The sequence below is a fragment of the Talpa europaea genome, assembly GCF_964194135.1.
Source record: "Talpa europaea genome assembly, chromosome: 3".
Taxonomy (NCBI): domain Eukaryota; kingdom Metazoa; phylum Chordata; class Mammalia; order Eulipotyphla; family Talpidae; genus Talpa; species Talpa europaea.
In genome coordinates, this window is record NC_140069.1 from 13838534 (window position 1) to 13864689 (window position 26156).

A 26156-nucleotide genomic window follows, 5' to 3' on the forward strand; every position below is an offset into this window, starting at 1 on the left:
TTATCATCCAACCTGGAATTGTGGGAGGATATTGATGCTGTTAAAATGAAACTACCATAGAATAAGCAGATACTTGGGCAGTGGCTGGCATTTATATATACTGCAATTGTGAGGTTGTAGTAAGAACCTAAGTGAGGCTAGAGATATTTACCCAAACTCATACTGATTCTCACCAAACAGCTAGTTTCAATTTTTTAAATTATTTTATTGAAGCAATATGGCATTATAACGTTATATATATTTCATATGGTCATCATTATAAATTGCCTTTGTATATACACTGTGCAATCACCACTGAAAATTAAATATTCTATCCTTCTCCAAGCAATTGACTCCTCTTATGCAATTTGCCCATCCCTCTCCTCTTCTGGTAACCACTAATTTGGCCTTATAGTCTAAAAGTTTGTTTCATTTACTTCATTTTTTGTTTTGTTTTGTATGCCATGAATGAAATCATAGGGCATTTTTGTTTTTATTCCACAGACTTACTTCACTAAGCGAAATACTGTCTAGAGGCACTCATTTGTTGCAACAGCTTCAATTTTTTTTTTTGGTGGGATCCTCGCCGGCGGCCGGGGAATGAATCGGTGCTGCAGAGGCTGTGGGCAGCCTCTCAGCCCAGCGCTCAACCACTGCGCCACCAGGGGAGGCCCAACAACTTCAATTTTTTGTCTCAGTAAATGGCATGTGTCATTGTCTCAGTCATTCATTCACTGTATGACCAGAAACACTGTCATCCTTAACACCATCATAGCCTATCCATCTGGAAGTCCATCCGTTTTATTTTCCATACATTTTTCTAACTCATGTACTTTATGTCACGTCTGCCACTAGATGTTGCACGGAACATACATTCACTAAAAATTATTCATTGTTTCATTTGAAGTTGAAATTTAACTGGGCATCCTATATTTTTATTTGCTAAATCTGGTAACTAGCCCAAAATAATCTAAATGCAGAAGCAGCAAAAAATAGGTCTTCAGACCCCAAATGCTATGCTTTAAATAAGGATGTGGAATGGACTGTTTGTTTGTCAGTGTATGGTACTAAGATCCTAAAGACAAATCTACACAGATTTGACCTACACAGTAACTTGTATATGTGGGTCACTTTAAAAAATAAGTCGGTGGAGCAAGATCAAACCACAGGATTTTGTGAGGTATCAATGAAATATGTAAAAGCAAAATGAAATGTTTTCTTTTATTTGACATTAGTTGACTCTTCTAAAACTTTGATAGTGATATCATTCCCCTGCTGAAATTCTTCACATATTTTATAAATTTAAGTGTTACTAAAAACTGAAACCTAGCCAATATGAGAGATACCGTCAGATTCCCTTAGAGCTTAGCAAGATACTATATCATGTATGACCTGTTTTTGAGATGGGATGTATTTTGAAAAATAGCAGAACATCTTTTCTGTTTTTTTTTTCCCATTAACTGCTCACACCTGACACATTCTTTAGGTGCTCTCATTAGCTCCCCTCATGGCAACTGGGAGCTTAGCTGGGGATTGTATTTTCAGACAACAGAAGCAAGTCTGGCTAACGATATTAGGGCACTCACATATTTTCCAAAGGGTTCAGAGATTCATCCTAAGAAGCTCAACTCCCAACCACATGTGAAAGCTGTTCTAGAAGAACTATCATTGTTGCCATTACTTAACAACCAACCCACAGCCTGCATCATGGACAGCTTAAGACTGGCCATGCCCTGCCTCTGCTTCCAATAAGATCTGGATGCCTCCAGCATCATACCTACCAAAACATGGATTCCATACACATCTGCTTCCTCTCATTGCCTCCTTCAGAGTTGCCATCTTGTGTGAGTCACTCTATGCCTCAGCAGTAAGGAAGGCTGGGAACTTGGATTCTGGCTTTTACCTCAGGAATCTCAACTTATAATTTGGAAAACATCCTAAATGCACAGGGAGGGTGTTTAGAAGATACTGAGCAGCAACCAAAGTAAGAACTATTCCCTAGTCTGTTAAGCACCAAATCCCATTTTATAAATAGCCTTCTAAATGGAAGACGATGATGAATACATAGGCTTTGGAGTCCAATGAACATGGATTCCAGTTCCAGCTTTGCCTTTTCCAAGCTGGAAGATGGACAGGCTGGTCCTCTGAGGTGCCATTTCCTCAAATGTGAAGTAAACCCATGAATATCCGTCTCATAGGATGGTGGTGAGGATAAAATGAGAACCGTGTACTCGTTGATGTTGGAGTTATTTCCATGGCACAAGTTCTCAGCCTCATGAATCCTGCCACTGATTATTTTTTCTTCTCTTTCGTCTAAAGTCTTTCAGTCACAACCAATGTAGGAATTTTTTTTAATCTAATTTTTTTTAGTGTTTTCTTTCTCACATATGAATATCATCTTAGTGAACTGTTTATTAATGACATAATTGCAAACGGTGTGTAAACATTCGTTTTCTTGAACTTTTTATTGTTTTTCTGATGGTGTTGGAAAAAAATTGGAAATGATAGAAAAACCTCAGAATTCCATTATTGGAAGAAAGCAACTGCTGAGAAGTATTTTTTATCAACCATAGGGCTCGCAGGTCTGTGAACTGGAAGGCACCACCACCAGCCACAGGACCATCTCCCTGACTCCCTCCTGTTTTCTCCAGCCTCCCATTGGAGGGGAAGGCCTCTGAAACCCTTGTTGCCTGTTGCAGGTTTTATGAGTTCGCCTCGCATTTCCTTACTGGGGGAGTAGAGGATGCCGGGAAATAGGATTTGGTTCAGTGGGAGCCTTTGAGAGAGTGAGAGGGAAGAAAATTATTCTTTTATTGTGAGGTTTGCCAAATGATCTCTGAGAAACTGTGATATCATTCATGAGCTGTGCCACGTTGGATGGAAACGCTCATCTTGGCAGACATCTCAAGTGAGTGTCTAATTCCTCGGGGTGGATATGGGCCTTTATCAGAAATAGTTCCATAGGCAGTATTTACATAACTGTGGTGAAGTGTGAGAATAAACACAGCTGTGGCATTGCCCTAAATATTTCTATTCAGTAGGGAATTAAAAGAGAACTTTATCGCTGAACTACAGATAAACACAATTCATCAAGCACTGGTCAGTTCAACCGGGAAACAAAATAGGAGTTATAAAAGACTGGCCTGCTGAAAATAGCTCCAATCAGCCATCCTGACTTTATTGCTCCTTTACTCCCCCCTCCCTCCTCTTGCCCAGTTCCAGAAATGTAGGACTCATCAGCTAGCAAGAAGTTGTCTAGATTTTTTTTTAATGGCAAGAAGTAAGTGGAAGGTGCTCTCATTTTAGTGAGGCTCGGTCCCCCAAGGACCAGTAGGCTTCCTGGTGTTTCAGGCATGCCCCTCATTCAGAAGAGTCCCCCCTTTTTCTTTCTAGGTTATAGAATTGCATGTTGGTAGATATATTGTTTATGCCTGGAAGACTTTTTAACTGCAAAGTATGTGGAAATGAATGCCTTTTCACCAGGGTTCTCAGCGGCCTTCATCTTACAAGTTGTTTTAAGAGCCATAGATTTAAGCATCTGTGCAATTCCCATTCAGCTGTGCACAAGACGCTGGTTAATAGGTATATTCACTTGCTAGGACTGGCATAGCCAAACCACATAAACTGGGAAGCTTAAAGTAATGGAAAATTATTCTCTGTGACTTTGGGAGACCAGAAGTATGAAATCAGGTTGTCTGGTGGAGTAGGTTCCTTCTAGAAACCAACAGGGAGAGAACATTCCATCCCTTTCTTCTGGCTTCTGGGGCTTTCTGGTTGGCTGATCCTTGATATTCCTTCTGGCCTGTGGATGCAACACTCCAAACTCTGCCTCCGCCTTCACGCTGCCTGTTAGTGTCTCATGTGTCTCTTTTGATTCATTGGCTTCAATCCCGTGGGCAGATTTGTGAAATAAGGCTCTCATCTCCATCCTTGTCTTAATTATATCTACAAAGAATCTATTTCCAAATCAGTGGCATTCTGAGGTTTGAGTTAGAAATTTGGGGGCATGGGTACTATTCAACCTACTGTATAGATACAGTGAGTTTTGGGGGGAATCGGGTCATGCTCTCTACTGCCGCCATGGCACTCAACACATGTGAAAACCTCGCAAGTATTCTGGAATGCATACAGGTAGTCAGAGCCTATCTTTGTGCATCTGTCTAATTCTTTGTTGTGACCCAAGGGATTTACTGGGGTTTTTCGTTTCAATATGCATGCCTTGTCTCTATGCTAATAGTGTAGCTGAGAGAGAGCTAACGCATTTACTGTGTCCATATGTACAAATAATATAGTAGCATGAACCTCACTAATACAGTTCCTTAGTTACTGAGCAAGAAGACTCTTAAGATGCCAAAAGCATAAATGACACTCCTGACATCAGCATTTACAAGTCACAAAGTACTGTCACAAGTATTATCTCATTTGACTCTAATAACCTTGCAAAAGTTTAATATTACCACCTTCATTATAATCATCATCATCATCACTTTCATTGTCATCATCATCATTTCCATTTGATGGGGATAAAGAAACTTGAGACTCAGAAATTAAGTGACCTATTTGTGATCAGGGAATGAGTCAGGACTTTCCGTTTATTTGGCAACAATCCAACTCAAACTGGCTTATGCAAAAAGGGGAAAATGAAGAAAAGTTCAAGGACATTCTATGTGTCGGATACAACTGAATCGAGGTCTCTTGCTCCATTTTACTCTGGGTTGGCTTCATTTGCAGGTAGACTCTCCTCTCTCGGTGGCAAGATGGCCATCAGTCATCTATGATTATATCTGACCCCTCAGTATATTCAATGAGGAAGAAGTCTCCTCAACAGTAACTCCAGCAGAAACCCTGATTCTGGATCTCCTTGACCCAAATGGAATCATACCCATAACCCTATTAAGCCCTCAAACCACTTGGACTGGGCCTGGGGGCAAAGCCCATTTTCAGAAAAGGGCTGGATGGAACTGGACAGAACCACAGATGTCCACGAGAGAATATAGTTAATAAATGGCAGAGCTTAGACTTGCTTTAACCACTGGCTTAGTCCTACTGTTCTTCCTCTTCTTCTTCCTTCACTTCCATTCGAATACCTAGAATACCAATGGGTGCATATGGAAGAAAAGTCAGCAGGTTCAAAGTTACAGAGTGGATTTTCCCTTCTCATCTCTTCCTCCTGCCGCTTAATTTCCTTCCTAGTTCAGCCCACCTGTATATTTCTCCAGGAATATTGTCCACATTTGCAGGCATTTATGTGAGTCATTTTTGATTCAGTGATGTGCTACTGCTCTTACTGGTCTCCCTGGTGTTTTTCCACTTCCATTGTATCACACATTTGGCTCCTTGTGTTAATAACTTCAACCACCCAGCCACAGAGGCATGTTCGCAGAGCTCAGTTATTTTTCCACCCTGGATTTTTTTTATTTCCTTTTTCTTCCCTCCCCTCTTCCTGCTTGTTTTCCTTCCATAGGTTTGCAAATTACGAAGTTATTACTGGAGTTGAAATTGCTTTTTTAAAAGAATGGGTTATATGAGATATTTGACCCAACAAAATGATTCTTTGGGGAAATGTATCAACAAAACACTTCAAAAAGATGTCACCATCAATCCCACCTATTTTCACCCCTCTAGTCTCTGATTAGCTCAGACATTTGAGAAAGTAGAGGGACTTCAACAGATGCTTGCGGCTCTAGTCACGGTCCTAACTCATATCAAATTGTGTTCCTGAACATGAGACTCAAATAGTTTGTTTTAGGTAGAACAAATTTGCAGTTGGGATAAGGGGTAACACACTAGCAGGTGTGCTGCAGATCTTCTAGTACCTCCCGAAAGACTCATGCATCTTGCTCCAAAGTTATTTTTTCATTCCAGGATGTTAAAAATAGTCCTCGTGTGACTTTTTTGGTTTTCCCTGGGACTTGCATTTTCCTACAAGTCCGCTAAAAAGAGCCCAATTAGAGGTCTCTCCTTGCCTTATTGGACAACTACCAATTTGCTGTACTCAGGATTGGGAAGAAGATTCATTGTAACGTAGAGTGTAAACTAGCATTGATCAAGATCAGCTTTGCCCTCTGATATCTGTTGCATCAGTCTTCTCATTTATTTTTTCCAGTAATTTTGAGAGGCCAATGTTGAGTGCAAAGGGTATCACCCCATTGTCCTCTGGGCTCTTCTAGGCTTGCAAATAAACAAGCACTAGGTAGATTAATAAGAGAAAAAGCCAAAAAGAAGTTTAATAATCACAAGTCTGCCTCCTGCATACATGGGACTGACCAGCATGACTGAACAACTTGTCCACTGGTTTTTGACACCATCCTAACTAACTTACCTAAAACAGGAGAGGTTGTGGATGGCAGAGGGAAAGTCAGTTAGGGAGTTTATGAGGAAAACACAGCAAACAAAAGGTGTGCATATTAAGTTGTGCCTTCTCCCTTGAAAAGAGATGAGAGTAGATCTTCCAGAGAGAGGCCCTCACAGAGAGATCTATATCAAAAGCAACCTCCACCCAGACTTCAGAACCCTTCCATGAAATAGCCTTTTGACAATAAGACAAATTTGGGGGTGACAGATTTACTCCCCTATAAAAGTATATAGAACCATTTTGCAGATTAGGGAGTTGTGACTTAGGGAAACTAAATGACTTGCCTAGTGCCTCACAGTCAATAAGCTTGAGGGCCAATCTGAACCCACAGTCCATGTGCTTAGCAGCTACCTTCTGAACAATATATTCCTTAAGTTGGTGAGAAGTAGGCCTGTTCATAGAACCTCAGTACAGTCAGCCCAGGAATGGAGTTTCCTTTCACTCTCTTATCTCTTTGTTCTCAACAGTGTATATGTTTGCATACATTTTACTGGTAAAATGAGATTAAATGATAAATTTGGTCAAAGTGCATATACTGAGGTTTGTGCTAAGAGAAGGATCGATAATAGATATATAGATATCACCATTTGGACTTGTCAGGAAGTTATTGAAGCTTCAGCACTATTGGGTATTTAGATAGTAGAACTTGTTCAAGGAGGAAGCTTATACTCCTTTTTTTATTTCCCCTTTGGGTTTTGCTGGCCTGAGGGGGTAGTCAGTGTAGATTACTGAGCACTTCACTTATTTATTCATAGGGCAAATAATTGACATCTTTTCTGAGCCAGACTAGCCAACGCTCTTTAACCCATTGTTACTTTCTGTTGTTTTCCTGTTGCTGTCAATGCGGGACTCTGTCCCATCACTCCGTTTGTCATTAGCCCCACCCCCCCAACCCCCATCTTGAGTTCACAATGTGTCTCATTTGATAATCTGGAAATAAAGTTTAGATAAAAGGAATTACTACCCTCCCTCCCTTCACCCAAGTCGATGAGTTCTTTATAGGCCACTGACTCATGGTCCTCGAATTTTCCCTCCAGAACTTGCCTCTTTCCAAAGCCTCCCTGTGGTGGTTTTAACATATGTCAAGAAATTATTTGATCCTCCACCTTTCAAGAAGTGAATCCTAATTCTTCTCCCTTTGATTTAATCCCACATTTCTAACAAAAAGAATGAATCAGAAATGAAGATAGAACTTGGGAGAGTAGGTCAGAAAGGGAGTAATAGTTCCTTCTTGCTCTACCAAGTCATACGGACTCTCAAGCAGCTTCTGCAGGCCTATGTGGGAGGAATTGAGACTTCCTGCCAACTAGCTTCTTGACCTGAGTGGTGGTTATAGGAGTGTGTTCCCTTTGCAAACTTATATGTGCACTGTGTGCTAAAATTTGTACACTTTTGCTGTCTGTATGTTATACTTTAAAAGTTTACTTAAAATTATTAATAATGATAAATGCTATCAAAACTTGGGAGAAATGGGCCTTTAGATCACTAGCCTGTATCTCAGTGTATATATCAGCTTTCTTCTAGGGGGTATGCTGGCAACCCAACAAAGAAAATGTTTTTTTCTTCTTTCTTTATATGGCATCATTTACTCACTTGTGCTTGTGTGCCTCTGTGTGTGTGTGTGTGAGAGAGAGAGAGAGATCCTGAAGTGGCTCTCTCCCAAGCTGTCATTTTGTTTTTTTTAATTTAGTTGGTGTAGTCCCCATAGTTTCCTTCACCAAGGCACCCATGCACCATCACTTCAGTCCCCTCTTCATTAGTGCTTTTTGGGAATTCTAGTTTGTATTGGACTGTACACCTTTATGAAAAGTAATAACTTTGGGAGGGAAGGAAAACTTACCCTAGATTTACTGTCCCATTCTTTTAAAAGTGCCTAAGAAGCAGAAGATTTTTTTTTCCCCCTCTGGGTAAGGACAAACGTCACCAGAATAATCCCTTGTTTCAACATGTAAAATTTTTGGAGTCTTAGAAAGAAGCCTTGTTTTGCAATTTTCTTCCCAAAAATAATGCTAATCATTGTTAAAACTACCCTAGAGATTTTCCACTTTCTAAATCATTCCTTTTCTACAATTTAAGCTTACAGTTAAAAAGTTTACTCAAAAGGATAGTTTCAAACGTAAATGAGGCCAGGTTACATTGGAACTTTTGATTTCCAGGTGATCTGCAAAATTGTTATTTTTGAAACGCAGGAGCTATCTTTGGAACTCAAATTATTATTGAGCATATTTGTTGATGATTAATACGGGATTTCAGGCAGCTGTAGATGATCATGGGTCCCTATATCTTTCTACCACAAACATGAATAAATGATATACACTAATGAATAAATAATGGTTTTATTTTCTCCCTGCAATAAACAATATCTGTCTAAAATGCATACACATGGAGAACAGGTTAATGGTTGCCTGGGATTTGGGATGGTGGTGGCAAGGGAGCCCTGTGACTATCAGGGGAAACTGGAAAGAGCTTTGTGGTGATCAGATTGTTCTGGATCTTGATCATGGTGATGCTTATGCAAATCTGCACATGATCAAATGGACATAGAACTATACACTTATATCAGTGTCACTTTCTTGGTTTTGATATTGTATTATAGTTTCATAAAATACACCCATCAGGGGTGTCCTGGCAGAGAGAAAATTTCCCCTACATGGTTAGTTGAGCAATCAAATTAACATTGGACAGATTAGCAAGAGAAAAGAACAAATTGTTTACAGATATGAAAGATCTACATAGATGTGAATTCTAAAGCCAATGGGGCAAAATGAGGGTATATGTCCTGAATTAAAAAATGGGATAGGGGTCCAGGGCTTAAAGGAGAGAGGACTCACATGATAATGACCAGACACTCTGTAATTAGATGTTTGCCCTCCCTTATAGATAGGCCTCTCTAATAGGTTTTTTTTTTTTTTTAATGAAAATCTTAAATCTGGGTTATATCTCCAATTTCTAATCTTCTAGGTTGTTAAGGGAGTGTTTAAAAGTTTCTTATGAGCCAATTGGCCTCAGCTTGAAATAATCCACATGCCAAAGTGACAGTGTTAGCACTGATCCCCTTCTTATGGAGATACCTCTGTCACGAGTTTTGGGGAGATCTGTTCTGAACATCTTGGGGAGGCTCATCCTTTAGGAAAAAATGGGTGAAATGTACACCAGACCTCTCTGTACTATTTTTGCAATACTATGTTAATCCATAAATATTACAAAATAAAAATTTTGCACTTCAAGAAATAAAAATAAGAACAAAAGTGATCTGTCTAGAATGTCCTCCTCTTGCCACTATTACAGTGTGTCTGTCTTTCATTCTGTATCTGAGATGACCCACTTGGAGCTCTGCCACAAACTTTGGTGTGTGACTTTATAACACTCTTCATGCATCTCTCTCCTCATTGGTACCCTGTCTATGCCAATTAACTCCTATTTTGCATATTCAAAGATTAAGTGGTAGGTATCTATGCCAGGATTCCTAGAGAATGCAAAGTTTGGTCATCTTTGATTCACAATTAACACTGAGAAGTAAAATTAAGCCTCTCCTTGGATATTAAATCTAATTCCTGCCAGCAGTAGCATGGATATGACTATGATATTAAAATCCTCTATGAACTGAGTGGTAAGGCAAACTAGTATCAGCTCAAATTTGAGTAGTTTTGATAGGGTACTGATAAGCCAGTCAACTGAATAACAGGAAATCCAGACATAATTAATTCAGGGAGTTTGGTGGTTGCATAGCTGTGCCCTCAGCATCTCTGCTTGTTCCTGGGCACTCATATTTGTGGATGTAGAAAGCGGTGAATGAATGATGCGATGATTAGGATAAACACATGAAGCTGACAAAATCTAAAAGTAAGAGTTAAGAATGTAGTTCACCTTTGTAACCCAAGACTTGACAAAGCATTATCTCCCACAAAACCTTCTAACCCTGCTCTCTTTGCTTCTCTAGGCATCTTGAAATCCACTCCCCAGATGCTAAGCACACAGTGATCCTAAGGAGCAAGGACTCAGCCACTGCCCAGGCCTGGTTCAGTGCCATCCATTCCAACGTCAGTGACCTGCTGACACGGGTCATTACTGAGGTCAGAGATCAGCTGGGGAAAACAGGTCTTGCTGGAAGTCGAGAGATCAGGCATCTGGGATGGCTTGCAGAAAAGGTAAGGAAATGTTCCCCTGGAGATCTCCCCAGGGGAGTCATCTCCCCTACAGTTTCCCCAGACACTTGTTGCAGTCACTGAAGTCAGTTTCCTCAGTCGATAGACTGCGTCTGTCCTGTGGTCTGTATACATTCTCGTCTGTCTCTAACCAGCTTGCCTTTGGATCATGAAAGTGCTTTGCCTTATTCAAGTTTGATTCCCCTATATGGAGTCCAAGATGTGGCAAAATGCAGGTGGTCACTAATTGTTGGATGGCTGAATGGGTGTGGTTGGGATGGATAGTTTGACTCTCATGTCTATATGTGAAGGAGAGGGGAAATAAATCAGATTTGCAACAGAACTGATGCCTCAAGAGCTAAATTAGTTGAAGTTGTGTGGATTTTGATGGACTTGCTTTTATAACAGACACATTTACACATAATAGCAATAATAACAGCAGGGGATTTTTGAGCAACTACTATGTGCTGACTCTTCGTATGTTATATTTTATGTCTATTCTGAAGCCAGAGGGTCCTGAATGTCATCATTTAGAAGCACTAAGTTTGTGCTAGGCACAGTGCTAGTCCATATAAAGAGGGGTGCAGAAAGGTGAATCAAGACTGACGTTCACTCCTCTGGGAGGAGAGCTGCTTTGGAAAACACTGATTTCTTTCCCCAAGTTATGTGATATTTTGAAGATAGTAAAACTCCCTTTGCAGGGAGCTCCTGGGAGTTAGCCATTCTCTTCATTTCAAAGGATTGAGACTTTACTATTGTCCCTCCACCTGATTGCTGCCCCTTGAACTTGACCTTGAGCACTCAGGAACACTGGGCTTTTGGGACAGGATGACCTTCCAGTGACTTACATTCTAATAGGCGGTAAATGGGAATAATGATCAGAGCTACAACAGCTTTCCTGCCAGTGAACTATGTCATCTGAGAAGGCCCAGTCAAAGGGCACTTGGAAATAATACTTGAACACAGCATTCAGCTGTTTTCCACCATTGTTCTTTGTTTGCACCAGTTAATGTGTGGGTCTCGGCCACAAAGTTCAACATAAAATGGGTTCCTGGGCTTGGTAGAGTCCCTTTTCTCACAGATTTCAAGGGACTCAAGGAGAAATACCGGTGGTGAAGCACCAAAATCATCATAAATACAAGCCACAGGTAGCCTCTTATGACCTATGTGCTAGGGTTCTTGGTAACAATAAACACAGCAAATCTGAATGATACCATTTTATAAGTTATGATCTCTAATAGGTATTTTCTTAGGAAAAGGTCTATCAGTCAGAAATCTTTCAGTTGCAAGTGACAGAAAACTGAGCTGAGCTTAAGCAAAAATAAAAGAAGTACTATTTTTGATACTTACCTTGTCCAAGGACAAGCTCTTTGCACCCTGACCCCTTCATTAGTATACCTAAGGCAAGCCTTCTTCCTTAGCCTGGCAGTCCCCGGCTTCTGTTTCCTCTTACAATTGTTTGTCGCCATGAATAAGGCCTCTGTGCCCCCAAAGTTCCAGCAGAAGTCCTGAGATTACACCTAATTGGAATGACTTAGATCATATGGTCAGCCCTGTGCTGGGACTGAGACAGCCTCATCCAAGCCATATGCATTGAAAGATGAGGAGAGGTGGCCCTCTGCTTGAAAATTAGGCTGCTGTGCAAAGAAAAATTAGAATAGATCTGGAGCAGCAAAAGCAACAGACATCTGCTGTAGAAGGAAGAGGGAAGGAAGTGATTGTGATAAAAATGCCCTTATTTGGTTAGAGTCCTGAGTGATTTGGAGATGCGCCACATATTTCATTCAGGGTCCTGGCAGGAGATGATGGCAAACTAGAAAGGGATGACGGGAAAGGATTTAATGCAGAGATAATTTGGAAGGTGTGGCCAAAATAAGGGAAACCAGAAAGAGAGAGAAGCTTTCCAGTGCTAAAAACCGTGAGCACACAGTACCAGCCCTTAACCTGAAGAGGTAAGAAAAGGAGCAATTATCAAAACTAACAAGACTTGTAGCCGCAGAAAAAGATCAGCCTGTAGTAAATCTAGTCTTGGGCAGAGAAACAGAACACTGCCAAGACGTGCTCATTGCTGTCCTGCTGTGCCTGCCTTTGACTGAGGCTGAGAAAGCCAGAGCTGCTCTATACAGTCTGTTAAGGTCTGCCTCGGGGCACAGCCCATGCTAGAGCCTGGATTGGAGGGCAGGGCCTGCTGTACAGCCTACCCATCCCTGCACCTTCCAGGGAGCTGAAATGATCTCACTCCTGAAGGTGCTTTTCTCTTATCTCTTTTGATCTCTTTTACTCTGTTTGAAATCATTTGGATAGCTGAAAAATAGTATTGTGTGATTTTTTTTTGTGATATTGAAATTTTTCCAAAGGTTCCATTTTCTCACTTATAAATTGTCTGCTTATGCCTTCTGCTTAGCCCAAATTATCTGTGGACACCTTATCAGACACTCCCAGGGAGCAGTAACAAAGGCACATCAAAAACACTTTCTGCTTTTAGATTATTGCTCTTAGGATGTAATTTCAGATAATCATGACAGATGTTTCTTTAAATTATATTATGCCTTGTATCCATAAGAGCAATAGTGACTTATCATGGACAATTATCAGAAGCAAGAATGTCTTTTATTGCCTTCATCTTCAAAACTTCTCAAAAGATTACCATAGATCAAGTCCAGGGGAACAAACCCAAACTGGAATTTTGTTTGAATAAATATTTAATACTGAATCCTAGTGTGGAGACATATGAATGGTTTTTAGCAAAATGTTACAATGAATGGCAAATCTTTAATACTGTGGCTTTCTTATATTACCACAAATACCAGCGAATTCGCTTGGTATTTGTAAAGATATAAAGTGTGATCCTATATATATTCAACTGTAATTTACCTTAAATTGATGTCCTTTGTCTTTTCCTAGACTGTTAATCTTTGATTTTCTGGATTAATAACAGTAGCTCTGGGACAAGGCTTGTACATATATTTAATTTCCGTTTTCAGAACTGGCATTTACATGAACTAAGACAAGATAGAACCACAACAACAACAACTTCTTTTTAAAATCCTGTTCCATGCAAATCCTAAAATCTCCTCTATATGACACAAGAGGAAAACTTTATATTGACATTGTTCTTTTCTGTGAGAAGGTCTGGGACTAGAAGGATGGTGCTCACAAAATGGCTGGTCCTTAAGTCCATGGAGCAGATTTGGTGCAACCCAGAGAGGAGACTGAGCATGAAAATAGAGGTGATGGTGGTGGATTAGTGCAGCTTCTAGGAAGGACAGACCAGAGCCTGCTCTGCAGAGAGGGGACAAGCAAATCTGCTACCTTGGGTGCTCCCCAATCATGGAAGAGCTTGGAAGGTGGACACATGGTTTGAATTCAATTTGGTGGCAAGTAGGAAATGTTCACATGAAAAATCAGAGCAAAGAGAACATAGAGGTAATTGCTATGGACTGTGCTCCCAAACCTACCCCCCGCCCCAATCCATAGTTAAAGTCCTGATCCCTAGTGTGATAATATATGGAGGGAGGCCCTTCATGAAGTCATCAGGTATAAATGGAGTCATGGGGTTGGTGACAGGGGATGGAGAGACGAGTACTGTCCCTGTCCACCATGTGAGCATAGAGCAAGAAGGTGATAGGCTTCTACAAGCTAGCAAGAGGATTCTCATCATTTTCCTGGTTGCTGAACTCCTGGTCCTATGAACCTCAGCACAGTGACCATTCCTCACTTGTAGATGGGCCAGGTGCACAATGTAATGTCTTTCCCATAACCTTAACAGATCTTTTAACTCCTTGCAAGCATCAGTCTGTATCAAGAGTCCCCATAAATGCTAATTCCTACCCGGAACTATTAAATGCATCATGCCCCAAACACATTTTTCAGGCATTTTTACAGATTTGATGCAGCTGTTTTCAATGGTTCAATTCAGGTGAGAAAAATAAACTGGGTTCTGACTCTTGCTACTTAGAAAATAATAAGCAAGGGCAGGAGAGAATTGTTAAATTTTAGTTTGTGCTTAGTTTGTGGGACATTGCCTTTGTTTTACCATGTTATGTCAATCTGCAGACTATTTCTTGTTAGATTAAATAACATAACCAAGTCAAACCCAGTTGGGAGTTCTGAGATGCAAGTTCAATTCTGGGCTTCCCTCATTTTCAGGTCAGATTCTTTCAAATGAAAATGTTTATCTAACTGTGCCTCCCCCGGGTGTTATTGGAGGAGAGAAAGTTGGTCATTAGTAGTTATTATGCGCCTGTCTGCTCAGGCAGTGTGCTTTAAATAATCCCTGCCCTGTGAGGCAAACCTGGGGAGGTGGAGTAACTTTTCCAAGATCATTCTCCTAATCGGTGGCAGAGCCAGAATCTGTCTTTCCAACTCCAAAGCCCAGAGCTTCCCACTAAACTGAGCTAACAAAGGGGCGCAGGGTATATATGTCCATATGAATGAGACACACTCCCCCCCTCCCCCGTACACTCACAGAACTCAGTGTCAGAGCTGGAGCATGTACCAAAACACAGTTTCAGAACTAAGGGACATGTCAAAATAATTCCAATTCTTTTTTTGCCGTTGTGAAAATAAGGGATGTCTTTGCCAGCTATAAAAAGTGGCTTATAAGCAAAAGAAATCAATTTCTCACAGTTCTGGAGGCTGGAAGGTTGAGATCGGCATGCTCAAGTTCTGGTGAAGACCCTTTTCCTGATTCACACACAGCCCCCTCTCCTTGTATCCACTGAGGGCAGAAAGAGGAAAGGTGAGCTTTCTTGGTCTTGTAAGGACACTAATCCCACGCTGGGGCTCCACCCTCATGACCTAATGACCTCCCATAGGCCCCACCTCCAAATAACATCTCAGTAGGACTGCAGCATCTGAATTTGGGCGGGGGCCATAAGAATTCAGCCCACAGGAGGGGATACCTTGCATACTAGTATTTATAGACAGTGAGGGAGGCTGCTAAAATTTTAATAAATTTTTGAAAGTCCATGGAATAACACTGATTCTTCCAACAGATTACTTAGTGTGGTTTCATTTTACACAGTCATTTTTATTGACTGGCTCCAGAGTGCAAGGCAGGGCAGTCCCTTTCTCTTTCTCCTTCTGTTACAGGGCAGGGAGAGGGGCAACCCTGAACCCCCAAACCTGCCTGCTCTAAATAGGTTCTGCCATCCACCACTTCTATATCCATCTGTCCCTATATCTATCTGTCCATCTTTATCTTAGCCATCTATCATTATCTATTGAGTGCTCTCTCTGTCTTTCGCCCATATATACATATATACACACATGTGTAGGTATGTAATATGTATATGTATGTGTGTATGTATGTGTGTATCTATATACATAGATACATACATAATATGTTGTAAGGGCAGGACTGGGCACAGTGCAGGTTTTCTGATCCCATGCAGACCGGGTAAAGGAGGAGTCAGAGTCCTCAGTAGTTTTGCAGGTTTTTATTTGGGGTTCACCAGGCATATGGCAGGCAGGGGTGCTGGCTGGGGGGCTGGGAGGCTGGCAGGCCTGCCAGCCTCCCAGCCCCCAGCAAGTCTTCACTCTATCTGGGCTCTCTGGCGTTCGTTCTGCTGCTTCTCGGCTTCTCTTTCGGCTTCTCCTGCTGCTACTGCGGCTGCTGCTACTGGTGCTGCTACTGCTGCTGCTGCTGGCGTCCCTGTGACGCCGCCCTTAAAAGCCCAGTCTTAGCCCAGGTGAATCCCATCTACCTATGCCCACACCCTACTCCAGGTGCCCGCCATCAGGCATGCATTCCGGACAAGGATCCATCATCTATCCTGATGGCGGAAGGGCAGAAAAGCCTGATATTTTCTTTACCCTACATATGTATAATATCTTTTATATCTCACTTCTTTCACATAGACATCTGTTACTTTCTATCATCTACCTCTGTCTAGTCATGTTTCTATCTTAAAAAAAAAATATGGATCTGGGCCTCCCTTGTGGCACAAGGGTTAAGCACTGCACTATGAAGCAATCCTCAGCCTCTGCAGCACAAGTTCAATCCCTGGCCTGCCAGGGAGCAACCCACATGGCGCAGCAGACCTCTCCTGTCTTGCCTGCTGCTCCCCTCAGCAGTGTATTTCAGTCAGTCTGCCTGTTCTGCTCCCTTTTCTGTCTCTGGTGAATCCTCTCACCCCCCAACATCTCTGGCCTGCACCCCAGCTCTTGTATGCATAAATAAATAAATCTTTAAAAAAATAAAATTCACCAGACCATAATTAATTTTCATTCCCAACAATAGCAAATTATTCATCATCCAAAACACCAGGTAAATATAGCCCACCAAGTCATTTCATTCTATAGCTACATTGCCCAGCTTTAGTAGAAGAATCTCAAGTGTAAATGTAAAATAGCCCTGGCCCAAGTAACACAGGCATTGGTAATCAAGTTCTTGACAGTGTAATTAAAGGAATGATATTTCTGGAGCCTCTAAATATATCACTTCCACCATCTGCCTAAAAATCACCTAAGTTGGAATTCCCCACCACTTCTTCCAGGGAGAAAATAGTCTCTGACCTGAGGGAACTCCCTTCTGAGAAATGGAAATAGAACTACTGTCCAGGCTGCCCCAGACTTGCCTCCTTCCTAAATCAAGACTGTTTGCTATGCTAGGAAACACAGACTGTTAATGCAATTAAGTGCTAATAGGCCTGTTTTGTTGCTTTCAATGGCACTCATCAAGTTCCTGACTAAATCACCTCTGAGACGAGCAGGACTGAGGAAAACCTGGCAAGAGCTTGCTTATCTTCCTGTTAGTCTTTACTACAAGTGTTTAAAGTAAATGTGCCAATGTCAGTGTAATCCAGACATCTTCCAGAGTCTCAAATAACAATCAGAGATTTCAAATTGGGATGGGTGGTGACAGGGGCAGCCCTCATGAAAACATGAGAATATGCCCCCTTTTCTGCTCGACTTCACCATGCAGTGAGTAAAGTGAGTCATTCTCATCGAGGTGGGAAAGTAAGGTTTGCCCAAGTGAGGAGGTGGGGGCAGGCACTTGTGTCCTTGGAAGCTGGTTCTCACAAACTCCTGTGGGCTGGTCCAGTCTCTCTGCAGAGGACTGTTAGACATGAAACAGGATGTCCTCTGTGTTTGGCTGAATGGCGGGCAGACCAGCTACTCACAGGTGGCACTTCTGTTACAGAGGCATCTCTATGAAAGGGGGAGGTACCATGTTCCCCACCCCCATTTCCATGCAGTCCTTGTGGGCCTGCTAATCCGTAGCAGCCTGTTCTGCCATTTTTTGTTACCTGCAATTCTGTATTCCTACACAAGGTCAGAACTGCCCAATCAGTCATAGGAGCCAAACCTTACAAGGTGCCCTTCAAATCAACCAAGAACTTAAAGCTTGATCTCCCTGGGAAGGGTATGCATCATGAGGTATGACCGGGAATGCCTGGGGCGCTGAGGACTGATATATGACGAGGGACCCCATTAGCTGATCAGTAGAAAGCCTTGTTGATGAGATTGAAACCAATGCTGGGTATGTAGGGCTTGATCTCAATTACAATACCAAGTCATCAAGCAGATGAGAAGTGCCTGGAGGGGAGACTCACTCCTGATTCTATAGATGACAGAGCACATTTTCTAGTTTCACCCCTTCTTCACCTCACAACAGATGCTGTATAATTATTCTATCAATAAAAATGCCAGGATCTTGCTCTTCGGCAGCATCCTGTGTCCTACAGCTTGCTCCACCACTCCCATTTGTCAGTAAGCACGTGGCTCTTGGACTAGTGGCTGGCAATAGGGGCCAGGTGCAGCTCTATGACCCAGAAGGCATGTGGGCTAAAAAGTGGACCTCTTGCATCTGTGGCCTGCCTTGCATCCTGGTGCTGCTGGGAAGGAGACAGGGAAGGAGACATGTGAAGGAGAAACATGTAGAGACTCTTGGGAGAGTCATGTGGGTGAGAGACGCGTGGGGAGCTGACAACAGCAGCTGTTACTTGATGTGGTATCTTCTCTAATCCCAGTGTTCTGGGCCCCAATTCAGAGCCCCTTTCCTCTGGCACCTGGCCAGAAGGTGCCTTAGACTTGTGGCATGCTTTCAGGCTGACCCTACTTAGCTGGGCATTTACTCACAAGGGAAAGGGTGATTTGGGGTGATGTATTAGGAAAATAAATCTTTTCCCTCTCTTCTCTCTTGGGTGGTACAGGGAACCTGGAACCTTCCCTCTTTATGGGGATTACAGGTTACAGTTCCATTAAAGTTTTTTCACACTAAGAGTCTGCTTTGCCTTTGTGTGCAAGGATGACCCCTTTAGAGCTTGCAAGTTTGGGACTCCTTGGGCACCCCTAGGTCATGCACTAACACTTCTTTTATGAACTAGATCTTGTCCTATAAAGAAGACTATTGTCCTATTGCTTTATTTGATTGAGCTGATCACCCCCTGGGTAAGGGAGAAATCCCCACCCTAAATAGTATGAGATGATCTGACACAGGGCACCCAACACTGGATGGATGAGATGGACAGCAGTTTATTAGTCACATGTAAGGAAATCATTTCATACCCTTTGGGTTCTTCTAGGCTGGCAAATAATTAAATAAGCACTGGATAGATTGATAAGAGAAGTTTCCTAATAGCATGTATATCTCTCATATACATGACAGAGTCCCTGCAAGACCTAGTTAACTAGCTGGCTTTAGATGTCACCTTCAATAGCTTCGCTAGGACAACGGAAGTTGGGGAATACAGGGGAAATCCAGTGAGGGCTTAAAGTGGGAGAACTCTGTGCTTCTGTGATTTTAGCTGATATCGCACCTTTGTGTCCTCCTTTGTCTCTGTTGCTTCACTCACTTCCTTACAAGGGAAATTCATGCAGGGGTGCTACAGGCTGCTGCTGCTGCTGAGGTCACCACCCAACCCTCAGGAGGCAGGCTGGTGGGGTAACTGCCATGCACAGCAGCTTCAGCCACAAAGAGTGGGGAGCCCAACTGCATTATGCCCTTTTAAAGGCTCCCAAAAAGGCCGCTCCACTCCACCTTCCCAGCAGCCTCCTTGCTCTGGACTTTAGGGACAGATTGCAGACCACAACACTGCACAGTTGTCTGCCCTCCAGCGTGGGCAGTGTCAGGCAGCAAAGAGCAAAGTTTGACACCCCCCCATCCTGGTAAGAAAAGTGATTTGTCCCCAACTCTAGAAGCTATGCTGTCTCCCCAGAGAGCCCACAATACAGGGCTCCACTGCACTGGACAGAAAAAGGTAGAAACAGGTAAGGAACATAAATACATAGATCTGGAATTCTACAATTTGATTTAAGAGCATATCTGCAAGAGGTCTGCATCTATATATATATATATATATATATATATATATATGAAAGTGAGGGTCTTTATGGAGCTCAGAGGTCAAGCAGGACTCTCAGAATCACTCCTACTCACATTCCTCTAATAATGATCCAGGGTGAGGCCCTAAAATATACTTGGATCTGTTTTTGCTTTGCAGGTTGGCAAAGGTTAATCTGGCAATAAAAAAGGGTAATTTCTTAGGTACTTAAGTGCCTGCACAGAGTACAGGAAATAGTAGGTGGCCTAGCCACATTTGTCAAGGGGGTGAGTCAGTGCTCCCATGGTTGTCTCCAGAACATGCATGCCCTGTTGCCCACAGTCACTGCAACAGTTTCTCTGGAATAAGGGACACTCTCGAATAAGGTACACTCTCACATTATAAGCTCAGAGCGACTCTGTTGGGGGAGAAGATGGACATCCCAGATACCTGACCTTCATTTCTGTGTCCTAAACAATCACCCTTTCACAGGAGAACTCTCAGGCCATAAATTCCCTGTAACTTAGGGATTTCCTTACTTGAAAATGCCAAGCTTCTCAATTTTGAGTGATGCAACAATGCTGGTCTTTAAGTGACTGCTCTTTTTTTCATGTGAAAGTATTGTTCCTCTTCATGAAAAGGACATTAGATTAGAAGAGAGAGAGAGTCCCGGTCAGGTTCCTAGCTGCTCTGCTGCCCCCAGTAAATAACACAACTCAAATACATGCCTTACTTTGTGGCTCTATGCAGCATACATTCTTAAAAGCCTTCGAGTGAGGATGTACAGAAAAAATAACAAAATGTGAATTGATGCTTTTCTGTTACCTGACCATAATCATGCCAACAGTTTGCATTAAGTGTGAGACTAACTCACATCTCTCCAATTTTCAGGCCTGTGCATAATTCACTCTCCCTGGCGCACCTCACCTACCATGTTAATTGTAGGAACTATTCAGAATTGTACAGATACACAATCTTTTCAGTGCTGTTTCACCATTGGGGAGTGTGGAAACTAGTATTCTAGAATCTTGGTGAGATGTGCTTCAGTGAAATCAAAGGTAGGGGAAGAGATTGAAGTGACTTTAGAGAGGGAGAGTCAATGAGTGGAAGAGAGAATGAAAGAGTGAAACCTTGGAGCTTCGGGAGGAGGAAGAAGATGGGATGGGAATTGGTTCTGCTCATGGTGACCCATTAGCCAAGGCCTCCTTTGCCTCCTAGAACTGGCATTTCGCTCCAGTCCTGAAAGACATCTAAAGTGGCACGGGCTGTGCTTACAGTTGCACTTAGTTGTCAGACAATTTTGTTTTGGCTCACAAAACATGTGGCTTTGTGGTCCATCTACCTCTGACCTGTGTGTCCACCTCCTCACACCTTGTTCTCTGCTCCACACACGAACAGACTGAATCTTGTGTGAACTATAATCTGTCTGAGTCTTGTCAGTTGCAGTTTCCTGGGTTCTTTACTATAGTCCTTTTCCTAGTTGGCTGTTTACCTGTAGGGCTGCTTCTGTTCATTAGCACCTCCACTAATGGGTGTGAAAGCGGGAGAAATGCAAATCAACCCCAGCAGATTCTTGTCAGAGGCATTAGATAATGTGTTGGGGTCTCCAGCAGTGAAAATGGAGTGTGTGGGCCTGTCAGTGTCTCACAGAAACTTCAGCTGGTCAGACATGTAATTATGTGCCCAGGTCTCCAGGCACTCAAATAAGCTAAATCAATGGTGTTAACACTCAATATACAGAAGTATCCCTGATGTATATGTGCATACACATGCATAAACCCTTGTGAACACAATGCATAATTTAAGCACATTTATCTTAGCTGTTGAATTCAAGCACCAAGCATTTTATCTAAAGGAAATTTGGGAAACCTTGAAAAAGGTTGGAGTCAAATAAGTCCATTAAGGGTGAATTGGATGAGTATGTAGGCAACAGGGAGGGCTGGTAAGGGTTGGTGGGGTCTCGATACCTGATAATGTTTAGAGCATGGACTTTGGATAAGGATCGACCAGATTTTAACCCCCACTTTGTTACTTACTGGCTGGGTGACTTTAGGAAAGCTTCTTGAAGTCTCTCACCCTCAGTTTTGTGCCTATAAAAAAGAAACATTAATACCTATCTCAAAAGAGAATCTGTGTGGCTTAAGAAATATTTTATGTACAAGTCTGACCTAGGGCTTGGCATATACCATTGAATAAATGAATGCAGCAGATGCAGGCAATTAATGCTTACCTCACACATATAATTGGAAAGGTGACACTTCTACGGAGTATTTTTGAAGTGGAATTTGTACAGAGGCCTTTAGAAATACCCAAATTGGTGAATACTACTAAACATATATTTTTTTTTCTTCTATTAAAAACAGCAAAAAAAAAAAAAGGCTTGTGCTTTTTTACTTTCATCAACATATTGACATACTGTGAGTCAGAGTTATCAGATGAATGTTCCATTCTTTAATTTATCCTTACCTTGTATTTCTCTGGCAAAGAACTATTACTTTCCTCAACAATGTGGTTGTTTAACTTTTTAGATCCTTTTCAATAGGAAACTGAGGAAAATGTCTCTGATATGTGTATGTGTATGTATGTGTGTGTGTATAGAATGACTTCATGCAAGTTGGACCAACAAAACCACAATGACGTGTCTGAGGAGGGCTGTCAAATAATTTCTCCTGGGGCCATATCAGCCTACACACCACAGCTGGCCCTCAGCAAAATTATACATGACTGTTAGTCACTGGCACTCAGGGTCAAGCAGTCACAGATGCATTAAAGGCATGAAGGTTAAAACTCTATTGTATGTGGTATAGTAAAAATGGAATCAAATGTTCACCCAATCATAATCTTGCCAATATTAGGGAGAGGGAAAAAATACAAGAATGGCACTTCCAGGGTAAGCTTGAAGGGATAAAGCAGACTGGAGCTGATCTTCAAAAAGTGTAGATATTTGAATGGGTTGTATGTGGCCCATTGTTTAATGTCACAGAAAAAGTACTTAAATAAAGGAGTATATTTTGTGATGCCTGGAAAAGATGCCACAAGTCAGTTATGGAAATCAGTCTCCATTTCCCTGTCAACAGAATGTAAAATTCATGCATTCGTGTGTGTATGTGTGTGTGTGTGTGTGTGTGTATAATTTTAACTAAGACCCTGTCGTAAAGTGTATAGAACTATTTCTATATTTCATCAACTATAAATTACAAAATGCCTTTGTAAAGTTTAATAAACTTTATCAAATAAGGTAATTGTAGCTAGATATATAAGATCAATTACAAGAAAGTCATTAAATGTTATATTCACAATTCCTGTTTTTGCTTTCATTGGAAGAAATCGTAAGTTGAAGGAATAAGTGTTTGTAATAAATTTAGAGTTTTCATGACTTGTAGAAAATAACTCATAGATTTGTGTTTTGTTGCTTTCTCCATTTTATATTTAAACTTTTCTTATAGCAAACAAGGACTTAAAAATAACTGCTACTCATTCAGGTTTCTGGAAGCTTTGCCCTGCATACATATATTATTCTGAGAAAGTGGAATTGTAGGAGCTGAGTTCTCTTGGCACTTGTTTTTCCACTTTTTGACCCTTGTTGCCTTGTTGTTCTTACTCCATTTCAAAACTTCAGGGCTTTCTCTTGAATAATAACTGTGCTGAAAGGTAATTTTATACAGAATCCAACAGCCATAAGTCCAGAAAAGAACTATTACAGGAATCTTTTTTAATTTATCTTCTAGGGAGCTGAATTTTTTTTACTATAAATAATCAACTGACTTTAAAAAAAACAAATATAAGTTATTCACCCATCCACTTAATAAACATTATTTAGCACCTATAATTCATTCATTCAGTGAATAAATATTGAGTGCACACAATATGCCTGGCAGGTTGGATTCCTGGAACTATGATAGTGAACAAAACAACAGAGTTCCTTGCTCCATCGGAGCTTGCATCTCAGCAGGGGAGATGGATCATATATAAGAAAACAGACATTTCAAAGTATGATAATTACTGTAAAAGGAATAAGCAATGTTAATGTAAGAGACTAGGGAATTGCCATTGTTGATGATGACCAAGGCAGGGGGTTGGAGATACAAAGATGCTATCAAGGAATTCACTATCCAAGGGGAAGACAGACATGGAAACTCAGAATTTAAAATACAGAACCGAGCAGGCTATAATTTCTCTATTAAATTCTGTGAGAGCTCATAGGAATGAATCAGCTAACTAGGCCTAGGAGGGTGAGAAAAGTATTAAGCTCAAATCTTAAAGATTAGATAATGACTTTCTGGGTAGCAGGAGTCACATGGGAAAAGGCTTAAAGGCACAAACTGCATGGTTTCATTTAAGAATAGCCATTAATCTTGGGTGGCTGGAGCACTGAATATATATGTTCAGGTGATTCTGCCTTTCTTAGCTAGACCCTTAGGCAGTTGTGCCTTCACTCTATGCTGCTATATTGCATTTTTAGAATTCTTCTTTGGAATTGCTTTCAAAGACAACATCTTAGGAATGGGTGAAAATCTGCTTTAGAGTCACATGATATTCTCTCTCTCTCTCTCTCTCCATCCTTTCTGAGTTGGCCTCCCTCCCTCTCTCTCTCACTCACTCCACTTTCAGCCTGCTTGGCTCAGCTCTTCATCCTCTGTCCATTTATATAATAACTCTTGCTAGGGACCCTCTGGTGTCTGGACCAAGGACTGTGCTTGGGCTGTTGTACTAAGTAAGTTTGACCACCAGGGGCGCTGTATCCAAAAGACAGTACTTGAGGAAGAGCGTGCCTTCATTCCTTATGGAAAATAATACCATAAAGTTGTTGTTTTGAATGCTCACCACTGGGTCAGGTGCTCTGATCTACTTTACTACCAGTTTTAATGGATTTTACATATTAATTTCATATAGGTGTGTATTTTGTAGATATACACATATAGATGCACACACACACACACATATATATATATATATATATATATATATGCATATATATAAAATTCTCCAGACTCTCCTTTTAAAAGTTAGAGACCTGTTTGTGGCTCATTGCTTTATACGAATTTTAGCCTAGGGCTTTATGTGTCATGCCAAAATAGATTTAGAAGTGAACACGCCAGTGTCTCACAAAAATGTGCTTGGTGTCCTAACTCTAATCACTACATGAGTTATAATAAACAATGGTCTTGATTTGACAAAATACCCTACAGAAATGTATTTCTCACTGTCTGGAGGCTGAAGTCCAAGGTCAGAGGCAACGTGGTCAGGTGTGGGTTCTCCTTCGGGCTGCAGAGCTGTCCCTGTGCCCTCACAGGAAGGACAGAGCCAGGGGGGTCTCTCTGGAGTTTCCTTGATGGGGGCAAAGATCCATATATAAGGATGGACTCCACCCTCGTGATCTAATCACCTCCCATAGTCTCACCTCCTATCACCATCATCTTGGACATTGGGTTCTCAACATTGGAATGGAGTAGGGTGGGACCCAAATATTCGACCTATAGAAACAACAAAATATTTGCTTCATGCTTTATAGAGTGTCTTCATCTTCATTATTTCCATGAACACTCCTGGGAGCTCACTGATTCTGCACTATGAACCCCCGGAGCCTGGCTGAGTGCCCATCTCTGCTGCGTGAGCACGTGCCAGCAGGCAGGGCCATCACAGACACATGGCCACCTTGCTCTGCAGGAGGACATTCCCTTTCAGGGAGAACCTGCTGGGCTCCACCAGCGATGGTGCACACCTCGGGGTTGTCATGGTGCAAAGTGCTTATTGGGATTCAGCCAAAAAAGGTGTGATCATCTTAAATAAAAGCTCTGCTCTGAATTGTGCTGTCAAGAAAACTGATTCTCAGTGCTGGAGTGATTAAGCTGACCTTTCATTTTTAAGTGGTTTTATGAAAATGTGAGGCCTGCATGCTCTGTAATTTTAAACACGGAGGCTGTTTTCTTTTTCTTTATACCAGGACTACAAAAATCAAGCTAATTTTACACACCAGTGTTAGGTCAGTTTCTCTGCTCCGAAGTCACCAGCTGCAGATACCTCTACCTTATTGTTCCTCCCTTAAAGACAAGGAAACTGGCAATAATCGCACCACAGTCCTCCCGCAAACGGCCTATGAAGTAATTTACTTAAAAATAAGACAGACCTGGATTTCTCAGGAAACCTTTCTTTCCTGCTATCATTTCCTCCTTCCAGAGTTTTTATTCTCCAGGGAGAGGTGACGGTAGATGCAAGGAGTGCTTGTCCGTGCTTTCCAGGGGGCCATCCAGGGGCCCAGTTTGGGAAGTATAGCTTGTAAAGAGTTATTTATTACTACATGCAATTGAGGACATTTTACCTCCATGAAACCAACATACATTACAAAGAGAATAAAACTAACATTTGGCGTTAAAGAGACCTGCTTTACAACTTTCAGCTCTGACACTG

General features: G+C 41.6%; 1 protein-coding gene across 1 annotated transcript in view; it reads left to right on the forward strand.

Moving 5' to 3' along the window:
* SNTB1 (syntrophin beta 1) overlaps positions 1 to 26156 on the forward strand; it is a gene marked incomplete at both ends in the record, with an annotated part of 202597 nt that overhangs the window by 127933 nt on the left and 48508 nt on the right. Inside the window, one exon of the mRNA XM_084230764.1 lies at positions 10275 to 10482. Coding sequence (XP_084086890.1) covers positions 10275 to 10482 — 208 coding nt within the window. The remainder of the gene's footprint in view (positions 1 to 10274; positions 10483 to 26156) is intronic.